The sequence below is a fragment of the Camellia sinensis genome, chromosome 10 (genome assembly GCF_055761805.1).
Source record: "Camellia sinensis isolate YWXY chromosome 10, ASM5576180v1, whole genome shotgun sequence".
Lineage (NCBI taxonomy): Eukaryota > Viridiplantae > Streptophyta > Magnoliopsida > Ericales > Theaceae > Camellia > Camellia sinensis.
Window position 1 is genome coordinate 105,375,032 of NC_138970.1, and position 26,722 is coordinate 105,401,753.

General features: G+C 41.0%; 1 protein-coding gene across 1 annotated transcript; it reads right to left on the reverse strand.

Moving 5' to 3' along the window:
• Nucleotides 1-24,843: 24,843 nt before the first annotated feature.
• LOC114320241 (uncharacterized) lies at nt 24,844-26,154 on the reverse strand. Its single transcript, XM_028267368.2, has one exon. It carries the CDS (start codon nt 25,989-25,991, stop codon nt 25,389-25,391), a length of 603 nt encoding a protein of 200 aa, XP_028123169.2. The 5' UTR covers nt 25,992-26,154; the 3' UTR covers nt 24,844-25,388.
• Between the last annotated feature and the right edge of the window lie 568 nt (nt 26,155-26,722).

The following is a 26,722-nucleotide window of genomic DNA, read 5'->3' on the forward strand; positions in this document are numbered from 1 at the left end:
ATTGTGAACCCACAGTAGAAACATCATATAACAAAATGAAAACATGAAACTAACAAAGACAGGAAAAACGACACGACAATCACCCACAAACTTACAACAACCCAAATGTGTATTGCACATTGACTACCTTGGCTTCACGAAGCCCTTTTTCTTATCTTTCAATGGTCCTCTTGGAATTTTACTAAGAACCTTGGCATCAAACACTGCATACTGTTTCTTAATCTTGATCATTGCTTTCTCTAAAAACGAATCAACCTGGTCCTCATACTTCTCATACAATACAAGCAACGTGTGTAGCAATACAAAATAATTAAGACTAGGTATGGTCTATAAACAAAAACCTAAATCTGATATATCAAAAAAATCAAACAAAGTTTGTTGTCATTACATATATAGAGCAATGTCAAGAAATTGCAGCAACTTCCCAAAATTGAAGATATTCACAAGCCAACAATAACCTATTCACCAAAATAGTCTCTTAGAAGACAATAATTAAACACACACATGCAAGGATTCACTTCCAACAATGTTCCTCACTTTCCTGCCAAACTAAATCATAATACAGACGTTTTCAAACATCTCTATATTATCTAGATATTACCAAGTTTTTCCTCACCATGTTATATCAAGGATTCAAGGGATACATTGTAAACTATTATTTGGCTTCATTATTTATTTAATACTTATTTTTAAACAAGGAACCAATTGTGAGTATCTACGTAAGCGATGATACAAAACAATCACAAATTTCAAAAACCAAGAAAACTGTAAATTTCTCAACTGAGTTTCTGGAATCAATGCCCCCTTTAAAAGGTATAGTAATATAAGTCATGCTTCACCAGTCATCTAGCAAATAATCAAAGCCTACCAGACAGAGTAGCTAACAACCATAACGCAGTTGGTGCAAACTAAATAAAGCATACTAGCTGATCTAGGGGAATCACCTCAAATAATGCTTCTGCTAGCATCACTATTCGTGAAATACTTGCAAGAGTACTAGATTCCTCAGCCATCAATATTGATTCACATGTGCATGTGCATGTGCCATTAGGGTGAACCCCAGATGGACATATACTATTTTCAAGATTACCGCTTTCATGGCCACCACGAAGTCTTTCCTAGACCTGTAAAATTTTTTGGAGCTAGCACTTGGTAAAATTACCCTAATAAAATAAGTAAATAAAAGTGTTACTACATATAGCTTCCACAAAAAAATTATTAAAGCCAATAGGTAAACTAATAATGTGAAGGGGGGAAAAACCTACATTATGTTTGACTTAAAAATGAATTTTTAAAAAAAAAATAAAAAACATTTCCACAGAAAAATTATTAAAGGCAATAGGTAAACCAATAATGTGAAGGGGGGGAAGGGGGGAGGGAACTACATTCTGTTGACTTAAAAATGAATTTTTTTTTAAAAAAAAGTAAAAAACATTATTGATTTGCTGGTAAAAAAATCCTATAGTCAAATAAGTGTTGTTGTTCTGCAGTATACAGACATCTAAGACCTAATTCCCCAAAACTTATTTCGCCAATAAAATAAGGTTACACTCTCCCTTTACAGCAGGGATATTGAGAGATATGAGATATCTTAAGCATTTAATGAAATAATGTCTAATATTAAGTATGAAATGCATGATGGCTTCATCAAGGAACAAAGATACAGCGAGTGGAGCTACTCTCAATGCGTCAAAAAAAAGATACGCATTAGCCAAAAGAATACAAAATCAGTTCAAAATGGATGGGGGTATTAGTCAGAAGAGAGTACTTAAAAGCCTACCTCAGATGTTAAATGCTAATGTTGTTCATTCATGCTTTGAGTTCTACTTTTCGTGTAGCAGGAATCACCACCAAACTCATCATCAAAGAAATCACCACTAAAATCAAGGAGCCATCTTTCATGAGATCGTAGGCCATCATTATTATCATCATCAGTTGAGAAAACAAATGTTTGGGAATCAATAAGCCTTCTAGAACTAATTTTCAAAAAATAAAAAATAAAAATAAGCCTTCTAGAACTGCGTCTTGAAAAAGCATCCCAAAACAGTCTCTACTATTCTGTCTTGCTTTACGATTACTTATTTCAGTGGAACTATTAGACAAAATGCTGGAAGATATACTCACCACATCAACTTGAAGTACACTTCCGCCTCTCTGGCCTCGTTCCCTATCTGAAACAAGAAATCCAAGACCTGGAGATATGGTGTCTTGAAGAGAATCATCTCTTAACGGGTGAGAAGTTACTGGTGAATCTGAAACAACAGAAGCAGAAGCAGAAACATAATTAGAATTATAGACAGTCATCGCTTCACTCACATGATTTCTAAATGAATCTCCAAGCTCTTAGGGTAATGAACTGCTTGTATGTAAAACCTCTGCAAAAATCTGAGACACGTCCTTGTCCATCCTATTACCAAAGCCATTACTAACATCCATATTGGACCTTATATTTGCGGAAACTGGTCAATACCTCTATTCTTACCATAAATCAAATCCCAATTTGTTGCTTAATGAATAGACCTAGTGAAACAACAAATTAAAGCCACTCCACCATAAAAAATAGAAATAAAAGATAAATCTACCTATACTGGTAATAGTTGGTAAAAATAAATCATATCCTCCGAAGTCCCTATATCAAAATTTATCAGTTGCCCAGATGAAAACTCAATGAGTATTGCATACTAGGGACCAAGAATCAAAATGGGTATTGAATGTTTCTTACCAGAGGAAGTACTCTTGATGAGCTTCTCAGAGGAGCTCTTAGAATGCTTATGATCCTTTGAGTTGTTGAAGCTTCTCATAGACCCATCAAAATTCATAGGAACACAAAAAGACAAATATTCATTTCTTAAATTTAGTACATCTTACATCTGAATATTATGATAAAAACACCAATGTTCATTTTTGTGTGATAAATAAGGTCTGAATTCTTTTGACATGAATAACAGGACACATATTCATAGACAAAATAAAAAATAAAAAATAAAACAACACAAAAGCAAACATTCAACAAGAATAATGCAACATAATGAAAACAAGCCTCAAAATAGAAACAAATTTGTTGCTTCCCCTTCCAATTTTTTTTTTTAGTAAAATTGTTTGTTATTTGTTTGTTTTGATTTATAAATATATATATATATATATATATATCCTCTTTGTTGAATCAATATTCTCTAACATTGTGTTACAATTGATTATATCTTTATATATACATAGATATATAAAGCTTTACAAACTACTGAAAAATAAAATAAAATCACACTCGCTATCCTAAAAACCCCAATTTACCTTTCAACTTTTCTCTCACTAATTCAAACAATTCTCACTCAATACACTTCATATTATGCAGAAAAGTACACATACTGAAAAATAAATAAATATATATACACTCAATTTTTGATAAAAAAAAAACTAGATTTCTTAGGGGGTGAAGTGTTGGTTGACTAAAATAGAAACCAAATATGCCCTAGAATTTAGAAATTCAAGAAAAGATTGCGAATTACAACATAAAACTGCTCATATAATTTTTCTATGGAAAGAGGCAAAAATGATCCTAATAAATTGAGTAATGTTAGTGATTCAAAAACAATATTAAAAATTTATGTCAATATTGTATAAATGTTTTAGTAATATATATATATATATATATATATATATTATAGAATTTCTAATATTTTTGTAGTAAATTAGACAGTGAAAAGTGGTCAATGTGACAAAAGTGGTCATTGTTGATGCCTTCATTTCAAGAACCACAATGTATTGCCACAACAATAGCCATCATTACCACCACCATTTAGGCACTACCCTAACCCAACACCACAAATGAACTTCAGTATTACAATATCACTTCTTCAAAGTAAACCACCTCACCCTACCTTCGGCAACTCATAATCATTTACAAACACTAAGATAACCACAACAGCCAACGAGATATGAAACCTTTAACCCCTCTCACAATTACTGCCGCTGCAATTCTACCTGGCATAAAGATACCATTTTGGAACCAAGTTTTATACTTTTATGGGAATTGTAACTACGTTTTATACCATATGACAGGTTCCAATGAAATCCAAAAATTATAAGAGATAATGAGCATCAAGAACAAAGAGTTTAACTCCATTTGCATGCTAAAGACGACCAAGAGCAACTACCATTCCCAAAGTGCTGATGGCACATTGAATTCCATGACAGTAAGTAAGAGAGAACACACATCATCAACCAACATAACTTCAACCTAATGGGAAAGCTCGAAAATCCACAATCAAAGTGATGTGTTATATTTTTCAGATATGTTTAATTTTTCTCAACCAACACAAATCACAAAACAGAACAAAATTCAGTGTCGCCATTTAGAATTGAATTCAAATTCATTTAAGTTCGCAGCAACAAGAAAAAAATTAATGACAATACATTTGTAACAAAATAAAAATGTAATACAAGAATATAGCTTTCGCCTTAATTCAACCAAAATAATTGCATTATCATGACAGGATGAGAACTGAAAAAAATTTCAAATTTTGGTTTTTTGTTTCTATTACTATTTTCATCGAAAACAAACAGAGGCGTGAATGAATTAAATCAATCACAAGTTTTCACAATGAAAATCTAGTTCCAAAATACTTTTGTTTACATTGCTAACAATTTAATGCATTTTTACAAACATCATCAAAATTCAAAGAACATAATTAGATCTATAAATCTAATGCCAAAACAATATGACATGTTTTACACCCTAGAAGCAAAAGTATGGCTCCAAAATACTACACTAATCAATGTAAAAAGCCTAATGCTTGAGAATATTCATCGATTATTTCATTACTTGTCAACTGAAATATATAAAAAAAAACAAATTAAAATAAAATTTTAGCAAGCCTCATTTCAAATGTAAAAATACCAAATCTGTAAGAGCCAAGAAAGATTGGAATCAGAATTCTGAGAGAACCCTACACAGAGAAAAGAGGGGAAAAATCAGAGAGAAGAGAATTTTACAAGAGGGACAATTTCAGAGAGAGAAAATAGGGTTTCAGGAGAGGGGAGGGTTTAAGAAGTAATCAATTGAGAGAGGAATACCTTCAGATTTTCTGATTGTTCTTCAAATTCTTTTCTCTTTCTTTGTTGGATTAGGGTTTTAGGTAGAGTGAAATTACCCACAGCCACTCCAATCACACCGCCAACTGCACCGAATGCGAGAGCGAGAGAGAGCCGAAACAGGGGTTTTAGGAAGAATGAAGAGAAGAGAGACGAGATGAGTGCCTTACCATCGAACTAGTCTTGCCACTGAAAAGATGAGTGTACCATTTGCCTATCACAGGAAGATCCTCTCTCTATTTTGTGTAGGTTGACACAGCGTATGACTTTGAAGAACCTCGAAAGGGCTTCGGGTCTACCGTGTTTGCCTCTTAATCTCCACCAATTCAATTGATAGTAGAACTTTGAAGAACAAGGATTTGAAGAACCCTTTCCCCTTCCAACAAATTCACTGTCTTTCTTCTCCCTCTCTTTCTTCTATGTTACTTATGATTAGAACCCACTATCAATGTTTGTATGTCGTTGACTTGGCGCATAAAAAATTAATTTTGTTGTAGTGTATGACCTAAAATATAAAATTATATTAAAATAATAAGTTTTTTTTTTTTCACCAAATTTTTTTTTTTTTTTAGGAAAAAAAAATTTAAACTAGTTTCTGAAAATAAAACCAAACATATTGAAATTGATAATCTAACCACATTCTTTAGAAAAGTTTAAATTAACTCAAATTAGCTATCTCAACTTAAGAGTGTGTATGGCCTTGAAGGGTTCATTTTGTGTTCTAACTCAATGATCACTTTGATTTTACAATTCAACAACTAGAATATTTAAAACTCTTTCAAAAGTTATAATAAAAACACAAATCAATAAATCAACTTATTTCACTAGTAAAACTTTTACCGACGAATAGTGTTATCGTCGCTAAATGTTTAACTCTTTGCCCACGCCAACTTGTCGTCACCAAAAGCAAGCACACTAATAGTTACGCTTCTTGTGTTGCTAAAAAATAAGCCTCGTAGCTAAAACTTTTGAAATTTTGGCACCAACTAATAATTTTGGCACTTGGAGAATGTTATGCTTTTTTAGCGACGGTAATAAATTACGCCGGTAAATGTCTACTTTTACCAACGAAATTCATCACTGTGTCACCAAAAATATACTTTTGGCTATGAAAAATTGACGTTGTCGCCAAAAGTAGTGGCCAAAAGTGCAATTTCTTGTAGTGATTAGAAGCTTTTAATCAATATAAACTTGAGATTGAAAATCAACTTGGCAAAACTATTAAGGTAGTGAGGAGTGACAGAGGTGGTGAGTATGATGCATTATTTGAGGAATTTTTGTTTTTAACATGATGTTATTTATCAAACCACTGCACCCTATTCTCATCAGTCAAATGGCGTTGCTGAGAGAAAGAATCGAACTCTTAAAGAGACAATGAATGTTATGCTGATTAGTTCAAGGTTACCTTAGAACTTGTGGGGGAAGGTGATTTTGTCTGCTAACTTTATCATTATCAGGGTATCCAACAAGAAAATCAATTAAACACCTTATGAAGTATGGAAAGGTCGACGACCTACTTACAATTACCTTAAAGTGTGGGGGTATTTGGCCAAAGTGGCAGTCCTTAGTCCTAAAACAACTAAGATAGGACCAAAAACCATTGATTGTGTGTTCAGTGGTGATGCAAATAATAGTAGTGCATACAGATTTTTAATTCATAGATCAAAAAATCCTGATATGCATGTAAACACTATTATTGAGTCAATGAATGTTTTGTTTTTCAAACACATTTTTCCTTGCAAGGAAATGGTTAAGGGATACAGGCAGAAGGAAAGCCTTGATTATTTTGACACCTATTCACTAGTGACAAGAATAACATCTATTCGCATGCTAATTGCGATTGCAGCTTTGTATAATCTGGAGATACATCAGATGGATGTTAAAACAACCTTTTTGAATAGCAAGTTAGATAAGGAAATTTATGTGGAACAACCAGAAGGGTTTAAATTCCCGGTCAAGAGAAAAATGTTTGCAAACTTGTCAAATCCCTTTTATGGATTAAAACAAGCTTCGAAACAATGGCATGAAAAATTTGATCACGTTACAATTTCAGATGATTTTAAGATAAACGAATGTGACAAATGCGTCTATGTTAAACACATAGATAAAGGCTATGTCATAGTTTGTCTGTATATGGATAACATGCTCATTATTGGAAGCAATAATGATATGATTAAATCCACAAAGAAAATGTTGAACAAAAAGTTTGACATGAAAGATTTGGGAATAACAGATGTAATTCTAGGAATAAAAATTACTAAAGTTTGACATGAAAGATCTGAAAGATATACTTTATCTCAGTCTCATTACGTTAAGAAGATTCTGGAGAAATATGGAAAGCATGACGACCGTCCTGCTAAAACACCTATTGACATTAGTTTTCATTTGTCAAAAAATGCCGGTGCAGGCATATCACAATTAGAGTACTCTCAGATAATTGGAAGCTTGATGTACTTAATGAAATGCACTAGGCTAGATATAGCCTATATTGTAAGCAAATTGAGTAGGCACACAAGTAATCTAGGGTCTAATCATTGGAAAACGATAATTAGGGTACTTAGGTATCTAAGACATACCTAGAATTATGGTTTATATTATACCAAATATCCAGCAGTACTCGATAGATACAGTGATGCAAATTGGACATCGGATACTAAAGACTCAAAATCCACTAGTAGATACGTCTTTACCCTAGGAGGTGTTGCAGTCTCTTGGAAATCTTCCAAGTCGACATGCATAGCAAGGTCAACAATGGAATCTGAGTTTATTGCATTAGATAAAACAGGAGAAGAAGCAGAATGGCTTTGTAATTTCTTAGAAGACATTTCAATATGGCCTAAACTTGTGCTAGCTATATGTATTCACTGTGATAGTGAAGCAATAATAGGAGGGGCACAAAATCATATGTATAACGATAAGTTTCGACACATTCGTCGAAGACATAATACCTTTAGGCATTTGCTCTCATATGGAATAATTTCCATAGAATATGTAAAGTCAAAAGAAAATATTGAGGATCCATTGACTAAAGGGCTAGTCAAAGAACAAGTGTATCATTTATCGAGGGGAATGGGATTAAAGTCTATTATATAAAAATTGCCATAATGGCAACCCAACCTAGTTGACTGGAGATCCCAAGATCTAGGTTTAAAGGGACAACCAAATTATGGATGACTTCACATATCACTAAGGAGGTTTTTCTCCTATACATTTATATGATAAGAAGAGTGATACCTGCAGCGTTAGTAGTATAAGCTTTACTTTTAATGATTTTTATAGCTTGGACATCCAAGTGAGGTATAATAGGATACTCTTAATAAGAAGTCACCTATATGAGTGTGAACTGGGCCGGACTATGAGAATTGAGAAGGGTAAATTCTCTAGAGCACTAATGAATTACTAGGTATTGTTCAGGGCCACAATGAACACAATCGTAAGAACCAAACTATGTGTACGAATACACTATGTGTAGTCTATTGTCTTGGCTTATATAAATAGCTAAACAGTTCAAGACATCGCCTCCACTAGTAAGCCAGTAAGTCTGATAAACTTTCATTAGAGGAGGTTCAAAGCCAAAAGCTATCTATCTCGATGTGGTGTATCTTCTTAATGTACTATTTCTTTGTCTGCATTTTGTTGCATGTTCGTTATCGTGAATTCCATTCATGTGGGGGATTGTTGGAAAATGGCTTTGTAAAACCTTATTTTTTTGCTAACTTTGAGCATTAATTGAGGTAGGATCCAAGCATTATTTTTAACGTTTCTAATTGGGTTTACATTTAATGCTGCGTAGTGAATAACATCGTATATTTGGTTGTTCAAAACCATGTTCGGATGAATAAGAATTCAACGCGCTTTTTGGGTTCCTAGAAAGGTTTTAGATAGGTTTCCTATACATTTGTGAAATGTGCTTGTTCCACATTGGAATGGCTTAAGGATTTGTATAGATTTATAAACTCTAGCTTAAGATACTTGGGATGGGCTCCAAGGGGTACCCAAATTTGTAGAAGGGTGAGGTTATGAGTAAAGTGGGCTAGACCCATTAGACCTGACATGGATAGGCCCATAAGGCTTACAGCCCACAGCAAACAACCCCAAACCCATCGCTTGGGACCCATAGCATAACCCGGTTGGCAAAGCCCAGGACAGCTGGAGGCCATCTGGGCATGGAGGGCCAATGGCATTCGGGCACATGGCAGGTGAAACACAGGCCACATCAGCAGACAAAGATCTGCAGAGTTATTGCCACAACACATCACCATTAATGCAGCCCATCACAGCATTTATTACGACAACACCTCCCCGTCGGAACAGAGCCCCCTCACCCTGAACAAGGTAAGCTACGGCAGAGGCTTTCGGCGGAACGGGGCACGTCACAAGGGACAGTGAAATGATTACCAAAGGATATAAGCAAGAATGGAAGACAAGAGGAAGGTTAAGCTTTTCTATCTCTCTCTCTCTCTCTCTCTATATATATATATATATATATTTCCTTTTTCCTCTACTGATTTGCTCGCCGGAGGGTTCACTGGGGGACTACCCCGTTCCCCTTTGGACTTGCTTGCAGGTCATCTGGTGGAATCATCCGCTTGAATCGGAACTTGGAGAGCTTGGACCAACCCGACCCATCCACCCAGGACGAACTGCATCATCAGTTGGCGCCGTCTGTGGGAAACTTGTGGTTTATTCGTGCGCTAGTTGTGTTCACTATTGCCGGAGCCCCCCTTTCTCACCGTTACCTTTTCCTCTCACCCATCCAGGTGTATGGTCACGACTAGGTCCATGGCTTCTCACCATAATACCACCGATCATCAAACAGACCCTTCCCATCCAAACAACCCACCACAATACATCATCGAACTTACTAACAGCATTAACCGCATGGCCGAGAAAAACCAGGCCTTGATCAGTGCTTTACTCCAAAGAAACCTCCCCGCTCCACCTCCAGATATTCCACCCAACCAAGAAAGAACCCCAGTCCACAACGCTCCACCACCTCCCCCCGCTCAACCCAGAAGGTTTACAACCTCCTCCTCCTCCACATATGAGCCTACCACCTCCACCCCCACGCCCGTCAGTCGTGGCACTAGCCCCAGAGGGGGAAGCCAGCAGCGTCCAGCCTCCATTGACCGATCATGGCAACAACATTCCCCTCTGGGACGTTGAACTCCGAGCTATGAAGCTCTAACTACAAGGGGTCATGCAGAACATTCAGCACAAGCCCTCAGTCACCGCCAACTCGTCTTTTGTTGCCTCGATCCGGGACAAACCATTGCCTGCCAAGTTCAAAATGCCCATCATTGACTCCTTCAATGGCACGACAGACCCAGTCGACCATCTGGAAACCTACCGCACCCTCATGATCCTCCATGCTTTCTTTGACGAGATCATGTGCCGAGCTTTCCCTGTGACACTGAAGGGATCAGCTCGGTTGTGGTTTAGCCAGCTACCGGCGGACTCCGTCTCCACCTTTCAACACCTCAGTGACTCTTTCCTGAGCCATTTTATCGAAGCCCAGCGTCAGAGACGCCCAGCCACTCAACTCATTAACATTCGTCAGACCGAGAGGGAGTCGCTCCGTAACTTCGTCACCCGCTTCAATACCGAAGCCCTTCAAGTAGCGGAGAACGACGACAAGGTCATCCTCACGGCTTTCATGGCCGGCCTACGGTCGTCTGATTTTCTTTTCTCCCTCTCCAAAAACCCCCCAACCACCATGGCAGCCCTACTATCCAAAGCCCAGAAGTACATGAATGCTGAAGATTCCCTGGCCAATCGGCAGGAGCCAATCACTAAGAATTCGACCCCCAGAGACAAGAGGAAAGACTTGGAACCCAGGACCGCCCAGCACAATAGCCAAACACCCCACTATAATGACCGACCCCACCGAGCCGACCGGTCGGCTCCGTCCCGACCGCCCGGTCGGTTCGAGCGGTACACACCACTTAACTCCCCCATGGTACACGTCCTCAATCAAATCCAGCGGGACTACCCCCTCAAGTGGCCCCTACCTTCAGGAAACCCTTCCAATCGGAAAGATCAGTCCAAATACTGCCGTTTCCACCAGGACCATGGCCATACCACTGACGAGTGTATTAACCTCAAAGATCAGATCGAGACCTTCATACGACAGGGCCGCCTTAACCGATTCACAGACACCCACCCTCAGCAGAGGCAAAGAACCGACCTTCCCAGGAATAATCGCTGGCATACACCACCCCGGAACCAAGCCCCACCTAACCAAGGCCATGATCGCCCACCGCCACAGCCTCGACCTCCAGGCAATCCCCCTCCACCAGTCGGAGAAATTAGAGTCATCTCAGGCGGCCTTGCTTGCGGGGGACCATCCCGCTCGGCTCAAAAGGCAGAGCTCAGAAAAATAAGGCAGGGCTCAGACAAAGCAGTGGCGACGGTGGACCGACCTTCCAAACAGTCAAAACAGTGGATCGAACCCATCACCTTCACGGACACCGACTGTGCAGAAGTCTGTTACCCGCATGATGAACCCCTCGTCATTTCCGCCATCCTCTCCAACTACAAGGTCAGACGAGTTCTCATAGACAACGGCAGCTCTTCAGACATCATCTTCCTCAATTGCTTCCGCCAGCTCAAGATTGGGGAAGAAAGCTTATCCCCTCTCCAAACCTCTCTGGTCGGTTTCACCGGCGACCGTGTGACCTCCATCGGATCTATCGATCTACCTATAACCATTGGCGAACACCCGAGATAGACCACTAAGTTGCTCACCTTCCTTGTGGTCGACTGCCCCTCTGCTTACAACATCATCCTTGGCCGCACAGCCCTAAACGCCTTCCAAGCCATCACATCCACATATCACCTTGCCATCAAATTTCCTACCGATCTCAGCGTCGGAACTGTCAAAGGAGAACAGACCGTGGCCAGGGAGTGTTATGTTGCCTCACTCAAAGAAGTCAAGCTAAAAGAGGCCATGATCATCGAAGGGCTTGACGTCCGAGACGAGGATGAGCTGGTCAGAGGAGAACCCGTGGAGGAACTTGTTGAAGTTAACATTGATCCCACCAACCCAATCAAAACTGCCAAAATCAGCAGCCAACTACCTTCCTAAGCCAAGGCCGACCTTACCGCTCTCCTGACCGAGCACAGAGATGTATTCGCCTGGACCCATTCAGACATGCCAGGCATTGACCCCTCCTTCATAACCCATCGCCTCAGCATCGAACCCCACTTTCAATCCCACCGCCAGAAGCAACGCATTTTCCATCCGGAGCGCAACACTCTTATAGCCGCAGAAGTTGACAAGCTCCTCGAGGCCCAATTCATCAAAAATGTGGACTACCCTAAATGGCTGTCCAACGTGGTCCTCGTCCGCAAACACAATGGCAAATGGCGACTCTGTGTCGATTACTCTGACCTGAACCGAGGTTGCCCCAAAGACAGCTACCCCCTTCCCCGCATAGATCTGTTGGTCGACGCCACGGCCGGTCATCAAATGCTCAGCTTCATGGATGCCTTCTCAAGGTACAACCAAATCCTAATGCACACATCTGATCGGGAGCACACATCATTTATTACCGACCGAGGTACCTACCACTATTGTGTAATGCCATTCGGGTTGAAGAATGCTGGGGCCACCTATCAACGGCTGGTTAATACTGTTTTCCATCACCAAATAGGTCGGAATATGGAAGTCTACGTCGATGACATGCTAGTCAAAAGCAAATACTCCTCCGATCACCTCACTGCCTTACGAGAGACCTTCGCCACCTTGCGCAAGTACCAGATGAAGCTCAACCCAGAGAAGTGCGCCTTCGGCGTAGGATCTGGAAAGTTTTAGGGTTTTATGGTCAGTCAGTGCGGCATTGAAGCTAACCCTGAGAAGATCAAGGCCTTGGTTGAGATGCAGTCGCCTAGAACGGTCAAAGAAGTTCAAAGACTCACCGGCCGAGTGGCGGCCCTCAACCGCTTCATTTCCCGTGCAACAGATAAGTGCCTACTATTCTTCAAAGTTCTTCGGCAGACTTTTGAATGGACAGCTGAATCCGAAGAGGCCTTCTAACAGTTAAAGCAATGCATGACCAATCCTCTCCTTCTTTCACAAGCAATCACGGGCGAGCCCCTTTTCCTCTACTTAGCAGTGTCAAGCACCGCAGTCAGTGCAGCTCTCCTCAGAGAAGATGGCTCAATCCAACGGCCGGTCTATTACAACAGTCGGGCTCTCAGGGGAGCAGAGCAGCACTACCCCTTATTAGAAAAACTGTCCCTGGCCTTGGTCATTGCCTCCAGACGACTCCGCCCATACTTTCAAGACCACTCCATAGTGGTCCTCACCGACCAGCCCCTGAAAAAGGTTATGCAGCAACCAGAACTCTCAGGCAGACTAATGCAGTGGTCAGTAGAACTCAGCCAGTTCGACATCTCCTACCGCCCTCGGACAGCAATCAAGGGCCAAGCTGTAGCTGACTTCATCCTGGAGTTCACCAATCCCCCCTCGACCACTACCCCACCACTCCCACCAACTCCAACCGAGCCAGAAGATCCTCATTCTTGGACTCTCAATGTCGACGGTTCATCTCGCATAGAAGGAAGTGGGGCCGGCCTCATCCTCACCTCCCCCGAGGGCGGCTATTTCAAATGTGCCCTCCGTTTCTTGTTTGAAGCCAGCAACAATGAGGCCGAGTATGAGGCATTGATAGCAGGACTCCGCCTTGCCAAGGACATTGGGGTCAGCCACCTCCGAGTATTCAGCGACTCCCAGCTCGTCGTCGGTCAGATGACGGTGGACTTCGGCGCCAAAGAAGACACAATGCGAGCTTACAGGGATATGGCACTCTCCCTCGCTCGCCTCTTCAATACCTTCCACATCAGGCACATACCTCGGGTGGAAAACTCCAAAGCAGATGAGATGGCTCAGCTGGCCTCTGCTGACCATCCTAATCTCAGCCATGATGTCCGTCTCGAATATCTACACCACCCGACCATTTCACCCGACCAGCAAGCTGTACAGTTCATCCAAAACGAACCCATCCTTTGGGCATCCGACATTCTCCTATTCTTGACCACAGGGGCACTCCCAGATGACCAACAGCAGGCAGCCAAAGTCCGATCCCGAGCATTCAATTACATCATTGTCGACGGTATATTATACAAACGCAGTTTTTCCCGGCCATATCTACGGTGCCTCAATCTAGCTCAAGCAACTTATGTAATGCAGGAGATCCATGAGGGAATTTGTGGTAATCATTCAGGCGGCATGTCCCTTGCCCAGAAGATACTCCGTACTGGGTATTTTTGGCCAACCCTTAATCAGAATGCGACCGATTTCGTGCTCAAATGCGATAAATGTCAACGTTTCGCCAACATCCCCCATGCTCCTCCTACAGAGTTAATCACACTCTGCAGCCCTTATCTGTTTGCCAAATGGGGGATCGACTTGGTTGGTCCACTTCCCACCGGTCGAGGCCAGACCAAGTTTGCGATTGTCGTCATTGATTACTTCACCAAGTGGGTCGAGGCCGAACCCCTTGCCACAATCACCGAGCGGAACACCACCAGGTTCATCTGGCAATCGATCATTTGCCGATTTGGCATCCCTCAAGCCATCATCTCCGATAACGGCAAACAATTCGATAACGCAAAGTACAGAAAATTTTGTGCAGATCTCCGGATTCAACCATGCTTCTCTTCCCCCGATCATCCCCAAGCAAATGGCCGAGTTGAGGTCACCAACCGTTCCCTTCTGAAAATCATCAAAACTAAGCTCGAATCCACTAAAGGCCTTTGGGCTGAGCAACTACCAAATGTACTCTGGGCTTACCGAACCACTGCTCGCACTCCCACTGGGGAAACCCCTTTTCGCTTAACGTATGGCGCTGAGGCGGTTATTCCAGTAGAAGTCGGTCTACCCACCCCCAAGGTTTTACATCAGGATCTAGCCTCAACCGAGGAGCTCCATCGAACAGACCTGGACCTCATCGAAGAGCTCAGAGAGACTGCTGCTGTCAGATTGGCTTCGTACCAGCAGAAAATGAGAACACACTACAACCGCAAAGTTCGACCACGAGAGTTCTCTATAGGGGACCTTGTCTTGACAGAAGCGACTCTTGCCACAAAGAACCCAACCGAGGGCAAACTGGCAGCCAAATGGGAGGGACCCTACGTTGTGAAAGCCCAACCACGACCAGGCACTTACCGACTTCAAGACATGGAAGGCCGAGACCTTCCCCACCCCTGGAATGCGGAACATTTGAAGCGTTACTATCAATGAGTTCATACTTTTGTATTGTCAACAATGTTGTATTTTCCTCTTTAATACATAATGCAAATTTCGACCGACGTTCTCAGCTTTTATAATTCCACTGCCTGTATGTCGCCCCCACGACACTTTCACTTGCAGCACTCAAAGCCTCGGCCAGACCGAGCACTCAAAATCTCAGCCAGACTGAGCACTCAAAGCCTCAGCCAGACTGAGCACTTCAAAGCCTTAGCCAGACTGAGCACTTCAAAGCCTTGGCCAGACCGAGCACTCAAAGCCTCAGCCAGACTGAGCACTTCAAAGCCTCAGCCAGACCGAGCACTTCAAAGCCTCAGCCAGACTGAGCACTCAAAGCCTCGGCCAGATCGAGTACTCAAAGCCTCAGCCAGACTGAGCACTTTAAAGCCTCAGCCAGACTGAGCACTTCAAAGCCTCGGCCAGACCGAGCACTCAAAGCCTCAGCCAGACTGAGCACGTCAAAGCCTCAGCCAGACTGAGCACTTCAAAGCCTCGGCCAGGCCGAGCACTCAAAGCCTCAACCAGACTGAGCACTTCAAAGCCTCAGCCAGACTGAGCACTTCAAAGCCTCGGCCAGACCGAGCATTAAAGCCTCAGCCAGACTGAGCACTTCAAAGCCTCAGCCAGACTGAGCACTTCAAAGCCTCGGCCAGACCGAGCACTCGAAGCCTCAGCCAGACCGAGTACTTCAAAGCCAAGCAGGACCACATTTTTAACACTTAGTCACATTTTGAAGCTTATTCACAATTCCAGGACCACGTTTTTACTTAGTTAGATTCCACAGAATTCAAGTTTTGACTTGTCAAGTTTTGATTCTAAAAGGAATGCAGTCTCCCACCCCACCCAGTTTGCTTCTCCAATCTCTTCTCTACAAATTTACAATTAACCGTTTGGTTACGATTTGCAACCTACTTTTCTGTCCTCATCCATGGATTCTTCATCCGTACTTATTAAACTGGAAGTACTAACCCCATTCGAATATTATGTTCTACAATTTCATAATCCACTTTTTCAATCAACCACTATCATCCTTTCAATTTTCATACAAATCCAATCTCACTCTGCAGGGAGGCATTTTTAACTTAACTTTGCACGAAATTTTTATTGCACAATTTTTATGACCAGTTTTTGTGACAAGACTTCATTCATTTTAGACAATACATGCCAACACAATCAACTGACAACATAAACGAAATTTTATTCATTTACAATGTGTACACAAGTTCATTACAATAAAAAAAAAAAAAACAAAAACAAAAACAAAACAAAAACAAGTACAGAAAGGGGGCTCTTCATCTATCTTGGTTATTCCTCCTCGCTGGATACAAGCTCTTCTTCTTCAATGCCCTCGTCCAGGGGGGTCTGGGCCACATCATCTTCACCGATCGTTACACTACTCAGGTCCAAGTCTGGGAACAGCTCTTCAGCCCTGCGTTTGAACATTTTCCAACCGCTGTCCCAAAACTCAGCCATTTCATGCTTGTAGAAGTCTGACTGTTGGAAGCTTTCAATAACTTCTGCCTCCGTCCTACCTCCATCAGTCGTCCTTGATGGGTACACCCCCCCAGATTCTTGCCCAGCTAGATTCCTGGCAACTGCGGCATCTACTGCCATCTGAAATTCGAGAGACCCTTTGTATTGCTCTACTGCTGCGACGCACAGATCGGGGTAGGCCGCCCTCTCAGAAGCCGCCCTCGCCCTCTCTTCGTCCAGCTCTCTCTGTAGGGCCCCCTTTTCAGCAGCCGCCGTTGCCCTTTCCTTTTCCATTCCATTCCTCAGACCCTCCATCTCCGCCATCACCTTCGCCTTCTCTACCTCCAACTCCCTCACAAGCCTCCCCTTCTCCTCCTCTGCTTTAACACGCCCATCCTCCAACTCTTTCAACAGATCCCCAATTCTGGCATCTGCCTCATCTTTTTGCCTGACCAGCTCTTCATTGCTGCTCATGGCCTCTTCATGCCGCTCGACCGCCACGGCGCAGGCCCTTTCAGCCTGCTCCAGCTTTTTCTGTTCGCCGGCCAGTTGGAACTCGAGTAACACGACCTTACGGTGTGTGTCCTCCAGCTCCAACTTGACTGCTTGGAGCTCAGCATGAGCAGTCTTCCAATCAGCACTATCCTTCTTCAACTTGGCCAACTGGGCCTTGGCCTCCTCAGCTTTTAACTTGGCAGCTCCTGCTTTCCTTAGAAGGGCCCCTACCAAGGTGGTTACCTCCATTTGGGCGGAACACAACCCCCTCAGCAGGTCAGCCTCATTAAATCCGGATGCCGAGCGCAGGGCTGACTCCTCCACAATCTTCACCAAGCGGTCTGCCCCCGCTCTGGCTGGGCCTTCTTCTCCCTCCAACCTTCCAGCTACTGCGCGAGCATGGTAGATAGCCGTAGCCAGACGGACCCCTCCTTCCTGGGGGGCAGGACCCTTTTGGGTCTACTCCCTCCCGCTCGGCGCAGCCTCAGTCAACTCAGCTCCTACTTGCACTGTTGGGGCAGTCTCAACAACCTCCAGTGTTGGGGTGACCCCCACCACCTCTGGGGTATCCTTGGCCACAGGGACCTCCACCTCAGCTGGGGGCACCTTAGCCCTCTTGCCCCCAGACTCATCTGCAGCTCCCTCTGGGGCACTCTTCTTCTTCTTCTTCTTCTTCTTCAGAGCCTCCGCCTCCTTTCTGGCCTGTTCTTTTACAGGATCTACGGGGGGCGGTCTTGGCTCAAAACTGCTTAAGTCCTTCCCCCCCAGCGGCCTTGGGCGCGGTCGGATCCTCTCCCGTGCGATCGGTTGAGGCAGTCGATCTCCTCGCGCTTCCTTCAACTTCGTGGCCTTGGCAAGTATGGCCTGATCCTCTACTTCCTGAACCTCTCTTCTCGCCTCCAATTCGGCTCGGTCGAGGTCTCCACCCCTCGGCTGCGGTCCCAACCCTACCTCAAACAATGCGGACGGCTGAACAAGCTCGTCCCATTTGGCCTTCTCTCTCTCCCTCCACTCCTTCACCCTCTTCACCCTCTCTTCCGCCGCTGCCCGCAGTCTTGGCTCCATCGACCTAATGGGCACCTTCCAGATAGTGCGTACTCCCCGTCCCCCATTGCCAGACACGTAGAACCACCGTGGCCGCCACCCCTTGATCGATGTCGGCAGCCCCGCCACCAATCCCCTCCCCATCACTGCCTGTAGGGTGACCCACGTCTCCTGCTGCCCCGAAGCTTTATAACACGAAAAGAACTCGTCTACTGCCATGGCTTCCCCTCCATTCTCCTTGGGCCACGCGCTAGCACAGGCCAGTAGAATCTTCTATGCATTGGGCATCAATTGCCCCGGTGCTACTTCCAGACGGTTCAGTACGTCAACCACCACTTGGGGCAGTGGCAACCTCAGCCCACCTTTTAGCGCCTCCTCGTAAAGGGAAAACTCCTCTGGCTTGGCATCAGACGACCTTTCCCTTGACGTTGGCCGCAATAACTCCACCTCCGCCGGAATCTGGTATTTTTCCCTGATAGCCTCCAAATCCGCCTCAGTCATTGTGGATTTGTCAGCCTTTGTGTGCCAATGATCCGGCTCTACCTAGCTTATTGGCTTTGGAGCCACTATCAGGGCCGACGCCTGCAATTGTCCCACCGGTTCCCCCAACCCCACCATCCGTGTCTCCGTCCTATATCGCGCTGCCAGCTCTTCTGCATTATCGTCTCCCAAAGGGTCCACCCTCACATTTACCACTTTTTCTTGTGCCATTTCTAGGGTTTGCTTACGAATCACTTCTGACGCAGGAGCAACGAAGTTGAGAAAATGTTGCACAGGTGTGGCGTGAGCAATGAAGGAATCAACACTTGGGAATCTTGAGTTTTTGTCAAAAGGTAGGTGCAACGAATTATACCAAAAACCCATGGTTTACTCGTATTCCATGGATCCACATTAATTTTCGCCCATTTAAAAACCTTTCAAATCAACCGCCAAAACTGCCTTTTCAAAACCCCCCTCGTGACCTATCGTTTCATTTCTGCTCCAACGCTTCACTTCCCCCACGATATTGCCACGTGTATGGCCACGATGCACTGTCCCCTCCCCTTACCCTGTCCTTTCCATTTCACACCATCACATGACACCCCCCCTTTTTTCTTTTTCTTTTTGAGCCCCGCGCCGTCCTGGTCAGCCCGCCTCACGGTCGACCCCTCCCGCTCAGCCACCCTTGCGGTCGGCACGCCTAACGGTCGACCCCTCCCGCTCGGCCACCCTTACGGTCAGCTTCTCCCGCTCGGCCACCCTTGCAGTCAGCACGCCTAACGGTCGACCCCTCTCGCTTGGCCACCCTCACGGTCAGCTTCTCCCGCTCGGCCACCCTTGCGGTCAGCACGCCTAACAGTCGACCCCTCTCGCTCGGCCACCCTCACGGTCAGGTTCTCCCGCTCGGCCACCCTTGCGGTCGGCACGCCTAACGGTCGACCCCTCCCGCTCGGCCACCCTCACGGTCAGCTTCTCCCGCTCAGTCACCCTTGCGGTCGGCATGCCTAGCGGTCGACCCCTCCCGCTCGGCCACCCTTGCGGTTGGCACGCCTAACGGTCGACCCCTCCCGCTCGGTCACCTTCACGGTCAGCTTCTCTCGCTCGGCACACCTCGTGGTCGGCACGCCTAACGGTCGGCCTCTCCACTCGGTTCACACTTCTCTTCCTTATTAATATTCCCTTCGTTGGACTAAAGCTGCACTCGGAAATGGGGGACTACTGACATGGATAGGCCCATAAGGCTTACAGCCCACAGCAAACAACCCCAAACCCATCGCTTGGGACCCATAGCACAACCCGGTTGGCAAAGCCCAGGACAGCTGGAGGCCATCTGGGCATGGAGGGCCAATGGCATTCGGGCACATGGCAGGTGAAACACAGGCCACATCAGCAGACAAAGATCTGCAGAGTTATTGCCACAACACATCACCATTAATGCAGCCATCACAGCATTTATTACGACAACACCTCCCCGTCGGAATAGAGCCCCCTCACCCTGAACAAGGTAAGCTACGGCACAAGCTTTCGGCGGAACGGGGCATGTCACAAGGGACAGTGAAATGATTACCAAAGGATATAAGCAAGAATGGAAGACAAGAGGAAGGTTAAGCTTTTCTATCTCTCTCTCTCTCTCTCTCTATATATATATATATATATATATTTCCTTTTTCCTTTACTGATTTGCTCGCCAGAGGGTTCACTGGGGAACTACCTCGTTCCCCTTTGGACTTGCTTGCAGGTCATCTGGTGGAATCATCCGCTTGAATTGGAACTTGGTGAGCTTGGACCAGCCCGACCCATCCACCCAGGACGAACTGCATCATCAAGACCCAAAATAAAAACACGCGCACGTGCCGCCACCGCTATTCGTCCGATCTGTCGGACGGGCTGGGCTGGGCTAGGCTGGGCTGGGCTGGGCTTGGGTGTGGGTGCGGGTGCAGGTGCGAGTGCGAGTGCGAGGTGTGAGGTTAAGTTGGGCTTGTCCGATCCAATACTTATCTTTTTGGGCCAAAAAGATTTTTATTTTATTTATTTATTTTTTAATTTTGGTTTCAAAATTCAAAAATTCAAAATAAATTGGTTTAGATTTTTTCCTCCATCCGAACAGGTTCATACCTATTGAATTCCACCAGAATAGGTTTTCTACCTGTTGAATCCACCCGAACAGGTTTCTACCTATTGAATCTGTCCGAACAGGTTTTTTATCTATTGAAACCTGTTCAGAAAAGCCACTAGTTTCCTATAAATAGTCTATCATTCCAACAATTCTTTCAATCCAAAATTTTCAGAGCATTTCTTCATTTTTCCTTCTAGTCGTCCTCTTGTCTTATGTATTTGTCTATCATTTAATCTTTAGGAAGAAAAAGAGAGAGTTACAGCAAAGTTTTTGTTTGCCAGAATTGATTTTGTAGTGCTGTAAATCAAGTTGTAGTCGTTGCATCCTGGGAAGTAGATGCCGGTAAATCTCAAAGCACCAGAGCGAGGGCGAAATCAACTTTAAAGAAATTGTGTCAAACACAAGCCTCGACTTATAAATTCTGTAAGCATTTAATTCAGAATTTAATTTATTAAATTATTTACTTTTATTTTGTTGTTTATTTTATTTAGTCACTTAATTTACACACATACAACCACTGGGATATTACAAAACATGTATCCTTATTTTTTGAATTGATGGTTGAACTATAAATTTTTTCTTATTTCCTCTATCTACTTCCATACTGCTATGCATATCGTTACAATTGTCCATCACACCTATCATGGATTAGACCGCTGTGAATTATATTCATTTGTTTGAATTTACACAAAATACTGTAAATATTTTGGATTCAATCTTAGAATTATATACATCTATTCGAATTTACCTAGAGGGAGATGCATCCATGTTCATATTGCATCTCAGGCATTTGCATGATATTTTTATACACTTTCTCTTTGTTTAGTTTTTTAAAATTGTATTATTTTGCATGGTACTTTAATAACACAGGTATGTTGTCAAAATTTTAAATAACTACTTTATTTGGTTTAATTTTTGAAAATTATATTTTGATTATATAATATAGACAACTGCACATAAGTTAATTCATACTTTTCTTCTTTTATTTATTTATTTATTTTTTTTCGTGCATGATATATATATGTTTTCAAATTTATACGTTTTCACAAAACTATTTGCAATATTGCAATATAGAAAAATAGCTCTACAATTTTGATTACATTTAATCTATATTTTTTACTTTGTTTAATTTTAATTTCATTTTCAGATGATATACATGCAGATAGTACTTCATAGAAGTTGATCTCAAATTTTTGTTCAAATTTTTACTTAAATCCATGAACACTACCTGCTACAATTGGTGAAAAAAATGGGTTGGAGCAAAATAGTCACGTGCAATGGATGTGTGCTTAAATGTGAGAAACATTCTAAATATTAATAATTAAAATTATAAACTTTTTTATTAACATATAATAAATTTTTACTGACACCACCTATGTACCTAGGTGTAATTGTCCCAATAATAATTGGATTTGGTTTCTCTCCTGTTGTCATCTTAAATGAAGAGAGTGTCCGGTTTAGTAGGCTTCTTTTGGAACCGATTTCGGTGATTCGAACGGTTTCCTTGTTAGGACTTGTTAAGAAGAATATTCATGTAAAAAATTAAGATAATTAGATATCAGTAGTTATATGTTTGAATCATATTTATTTTAAAAAAAATGAATGGCAAATATAATTTTAAGAATAGCTATCCATTTTTTTTAATACAAATTTGTTTAAATTATATGGCTACTGATATCCGATTATCTTAATCCTTTGCATGAATATTCCAATAAGCGATTCCTAATAGCCAACATGAGAGAAACTCAACCCATAATAATTTTCCCAACAATAAATGGGTCATATCATTAATATATATTGGAAAAGGCTTCTTCCCAATTAGTTTTTTTGATTGAAGGATGTTATTGGGCCTTTGTGAGTTTATCACGAATCTCATATTGATAATCTAAACAATTTAATGTATAAAATTCGTCGAATAATTCATATTTGCAAAAAATACGTTTAGCGAATAGCAATAATCACTTGATCAGATCATATTTGTGTCAATAATTTATTTTTAAAGTCATACTTACCGTTGATAAAAATGTAACATGATCAAGTAATTATCGATATCCGATTAACGTGATTTTTTACAAAATTAAAGTATTTGATGAGTTCTACGCATTAAAAAATTCAAATTATCAATGTGAACTATGTAGTGAGCCCACAGAATCCCAATAGCAGTACCAATTCCATATAGACTAGAAAGAACACCCTCCCATATATATTTTTAATTTAGTGTTGACAATTAAACAATTAACACATGATATAATAATATAAAATAAAATTGAAAGACAATGAATATTATAGCATTACTCAATTAAAAAATATAAGGGTAAATTATAAATATACCCCTTGAGATTTGTGTAAAATACAAATTGCTCTCTATGGTTTAGTTGTCAAAATTTTTTATTTAACAGTATTAACTGAAAAATTAAAATTGTTAACTGTTTTCCTATACAATGATAAAATTATTTGAATTATTAATTGAAATAAAATTTTGACATCATTAAAAACTATTAATTGTTTTGCTAATTTATTAATAAAAGTGATCATTTGTTATGGAATTATAAATTTGAAAGGGCACTATATAATTTTTAGAATCACAGGGGACCAATAGTATTTTATGCAAATCTCATGAAGTTTATTGCTAATTTACCCAAGATTAACCTAAACACCTTAATTTAGGGTTCGTTTGGTAAGAAGATTTGGGTTGGGTTGGGTTGCGTTGGGTTGGGGCTATTTTAGCCACAAAAGGCAAAATAGGTGTTTTAGCATAATAAAATAAAATGTCATATCCAAATCATAATCATTTCATTTTTTTCTCTCACAAAAGTCAAAAAAGCTAAAATGTCCAACCCAAACGAGACTTTTTAGTCCCAAGCTAAGGCTAAAATAGCCAAAAGTCAACTCATATCCCAAACGAAGGCTTATTACCATAACAGCAGTGATTTAGACCCCCTCAAACTTCAACCCCCACCAACCCCACACACACGTGACGGGTGATGATTGAAGGAGAAGAAAAAAAAGAAAAAAAAGAAGAAGAAGTGACCACTCAAAAAAGAAAGAGGGTCAAAGGGGGTGTGGGAAAAGTGAGTCCCAATCTTTATTCTTACCATAAAATTAACTCATAAAATTACCTTAACATTATTTGTAATTAAACATAGAAATATACATTTAACAGATTAAATCATAAATTAAACTAAAAACTCTAATTTATTAAAATTATTTCATTTAATAATATTTTAAATTAAACATGTAAATATATATTTAATAATTAAATCATAAATTAACCTAAATACCTTAATTTAGTACCATAAAATTAAATCATAAAATTACCATAATCTAATTTTTAATTTTTAATCCAATTCCTTAATAACATTTTTAAATTGAATATTTACATATGTATATATATAAATTAAATCATAAGTTAACCTAAATAATCTAATTTATTGTCATAAAATTACTTTAATCTACTATTTAAGTTTTAACTCAATTTCTCATTTAATAACATTTTAAAGTAAATTATTTTTTTTAGAAAAGATGACAATTAGGGTTAGGGTTTGGTAAAGATTACGATTTAATTTGAAGAATAAGATGAATATGAGGGTATTATTAATATTTGATTCAATTTTTTACTAAAACTTAATACTTTTGCATTGTCCACTTTCAATTTGAAAGAATACGACATATCCTTTATTATCTTTTACAAAACAAATTAATCGTACTATTTTAATCCAAAATTATATAAGAATTTTCTCCCAGTATTGAACTACAAAAGAATAAAATGATCCCAAACAGAAGTAAGAGGGTCTATAACTAAAACCAAGCTTTTGCAGGTTGCACGGTGGAAACAAGATAATGAAATTAAGAAGCTTAATGACAAATCCCTTTTTTTTTTTTTTGTAAAAATAAAAAAAAATAAAAAAAATAAAGCTTAATGACAATGTTGGGAAATGTACATAGTCAGTCCGCCATAATATTCTCATTAAAGTGCATTAAAACAACTGTCACCCCATCTTTAATAACGCTTATTTTCAAATCCCAACGTCTATCTTTTCCCACCAAGCGAAACTACTACTGCATCTCCAGCTTAAAGGCCCGTAAAGATTTTGACCAAAGCCCCACCAAGTGTAATAATTCTCCTAAAAATTAGTTCTTTCATAATTAAACTTTTAAATAAAATTTCATACAAAATGATGGTTTTCCTGTTGACTGAATTGTCACCCCATTTTATATGTAATTTTTATAAATCTTCTCTTTATATATACTATTTTTCTTCCTCTAAATTAACTCTTAAGCTACCATACAATAGTGAACAATAAAATTTTGCCATGTTTAAGAGTCATGTGTAAATATATAACTAACTATTAAACAAAGTAAATCAAACCAGATGATATCAAATCAAGTCTTAATAATTACAATAATAACCCAGTAGACTACAGAAGCAAAATTTAACGGTTAGAATGGCGCACGTGAGTTGTGGGGAAGATGGAGTTTTGGAGAAGAACACTTGACTCTGAGTGAGAAAACAGCATCCCAGATCTCAGTGAAAGCTCGAACGATGATCCCATGGTAGTAAGGTGAATTCAGCTGCAAGAAACAATTGAGAAGCTCGCGGAGATCGTCCCTTGAGTATATCTCCTTCGCCACTATCATCTCAACCATCGATCTCCGGAAGTCCAGGTACGGGTCGTCCGAATCTTTCTCCACCGCCACGCTCTCACTGCCAATCCTCCCGAACCCCTGAACCGCCCGAAGGCTCCTTATGTCGGACTCTGTGTCCGAGTCTGACTGACACAGCGGTGTTGTGTCCGTAGTGGTGGTGGTGGTTGTGGTGTATTGTTCGTCGGCACAGTGGGGAGGATTAGCATTGTCCGATGAGGAGGTTGAAGAGGTGTGATAGAAGAGGGTGTGTTTTCTGTGGTGGTAAGTAGTGGGTGTTTTGGACTTTGGCTTTGGGTGGAAAATGTTGGAGAGTCTTGGACTTCGGCAGCTGCTGCAACCTAGGTTCACTGTCACTGTGTTCAGACGGACCTTCCTCATGTTGTTGTTGTTGGACATTGTAGAGAGAGAGAGAGAGAGAGAGAGAGAGAGAGAGGGAGAGAGAGTATTGGGGGAACTTGAGATGGTTACCTCCAAGTGTGCCCAGTTGGAATGAGGAGGTATTTGACCGAAAAATTAGAAGGCCCAGCTGGGATGAGAGGCATTTGATTGAAGTTGAAGTGTCCTTAAATTGCTACTTGATTATTAATATATATATATATATATATACATATATGAATAAAGATTGAGAGATCTAATTTTAAAAATCTAAAGAGATTTTTAGTGATGTGGTATAGAGTGGGACCCATATACGATGTGATGTGTGTGACTATGTTTTTTTAACTTTTTATATCACTAGAGCTCTTTTTAGAGCTCCAAAATTAGAATTCTCCATCATTATTGATATATATATTTCACCCTCTAAAAAATAAAAAATAGAATGTAAAAGTAAATTGAATTTTGTCCCAAAATGAGATGTATGATATAAATTGAAAATTGGTAGAATGTAAGTTGTACTTAAAATAATTAGAGGTAATTGCACTCTAGTGACATTATGAAAAATAAATTATATACTTATAAAAAGCTTAAAATTTTAATTATTAATATTTATAATTTTTTTTATTGATTTGTAATTATTTTTTCACAATTACATTGATTTGATATTTCCCTAATTATGATGTATAAATGTGTTTTTCGGACATTTAGTATTTTAGACATTAGGTTTGACTCAGTTGCCTTGTTGTAACCAC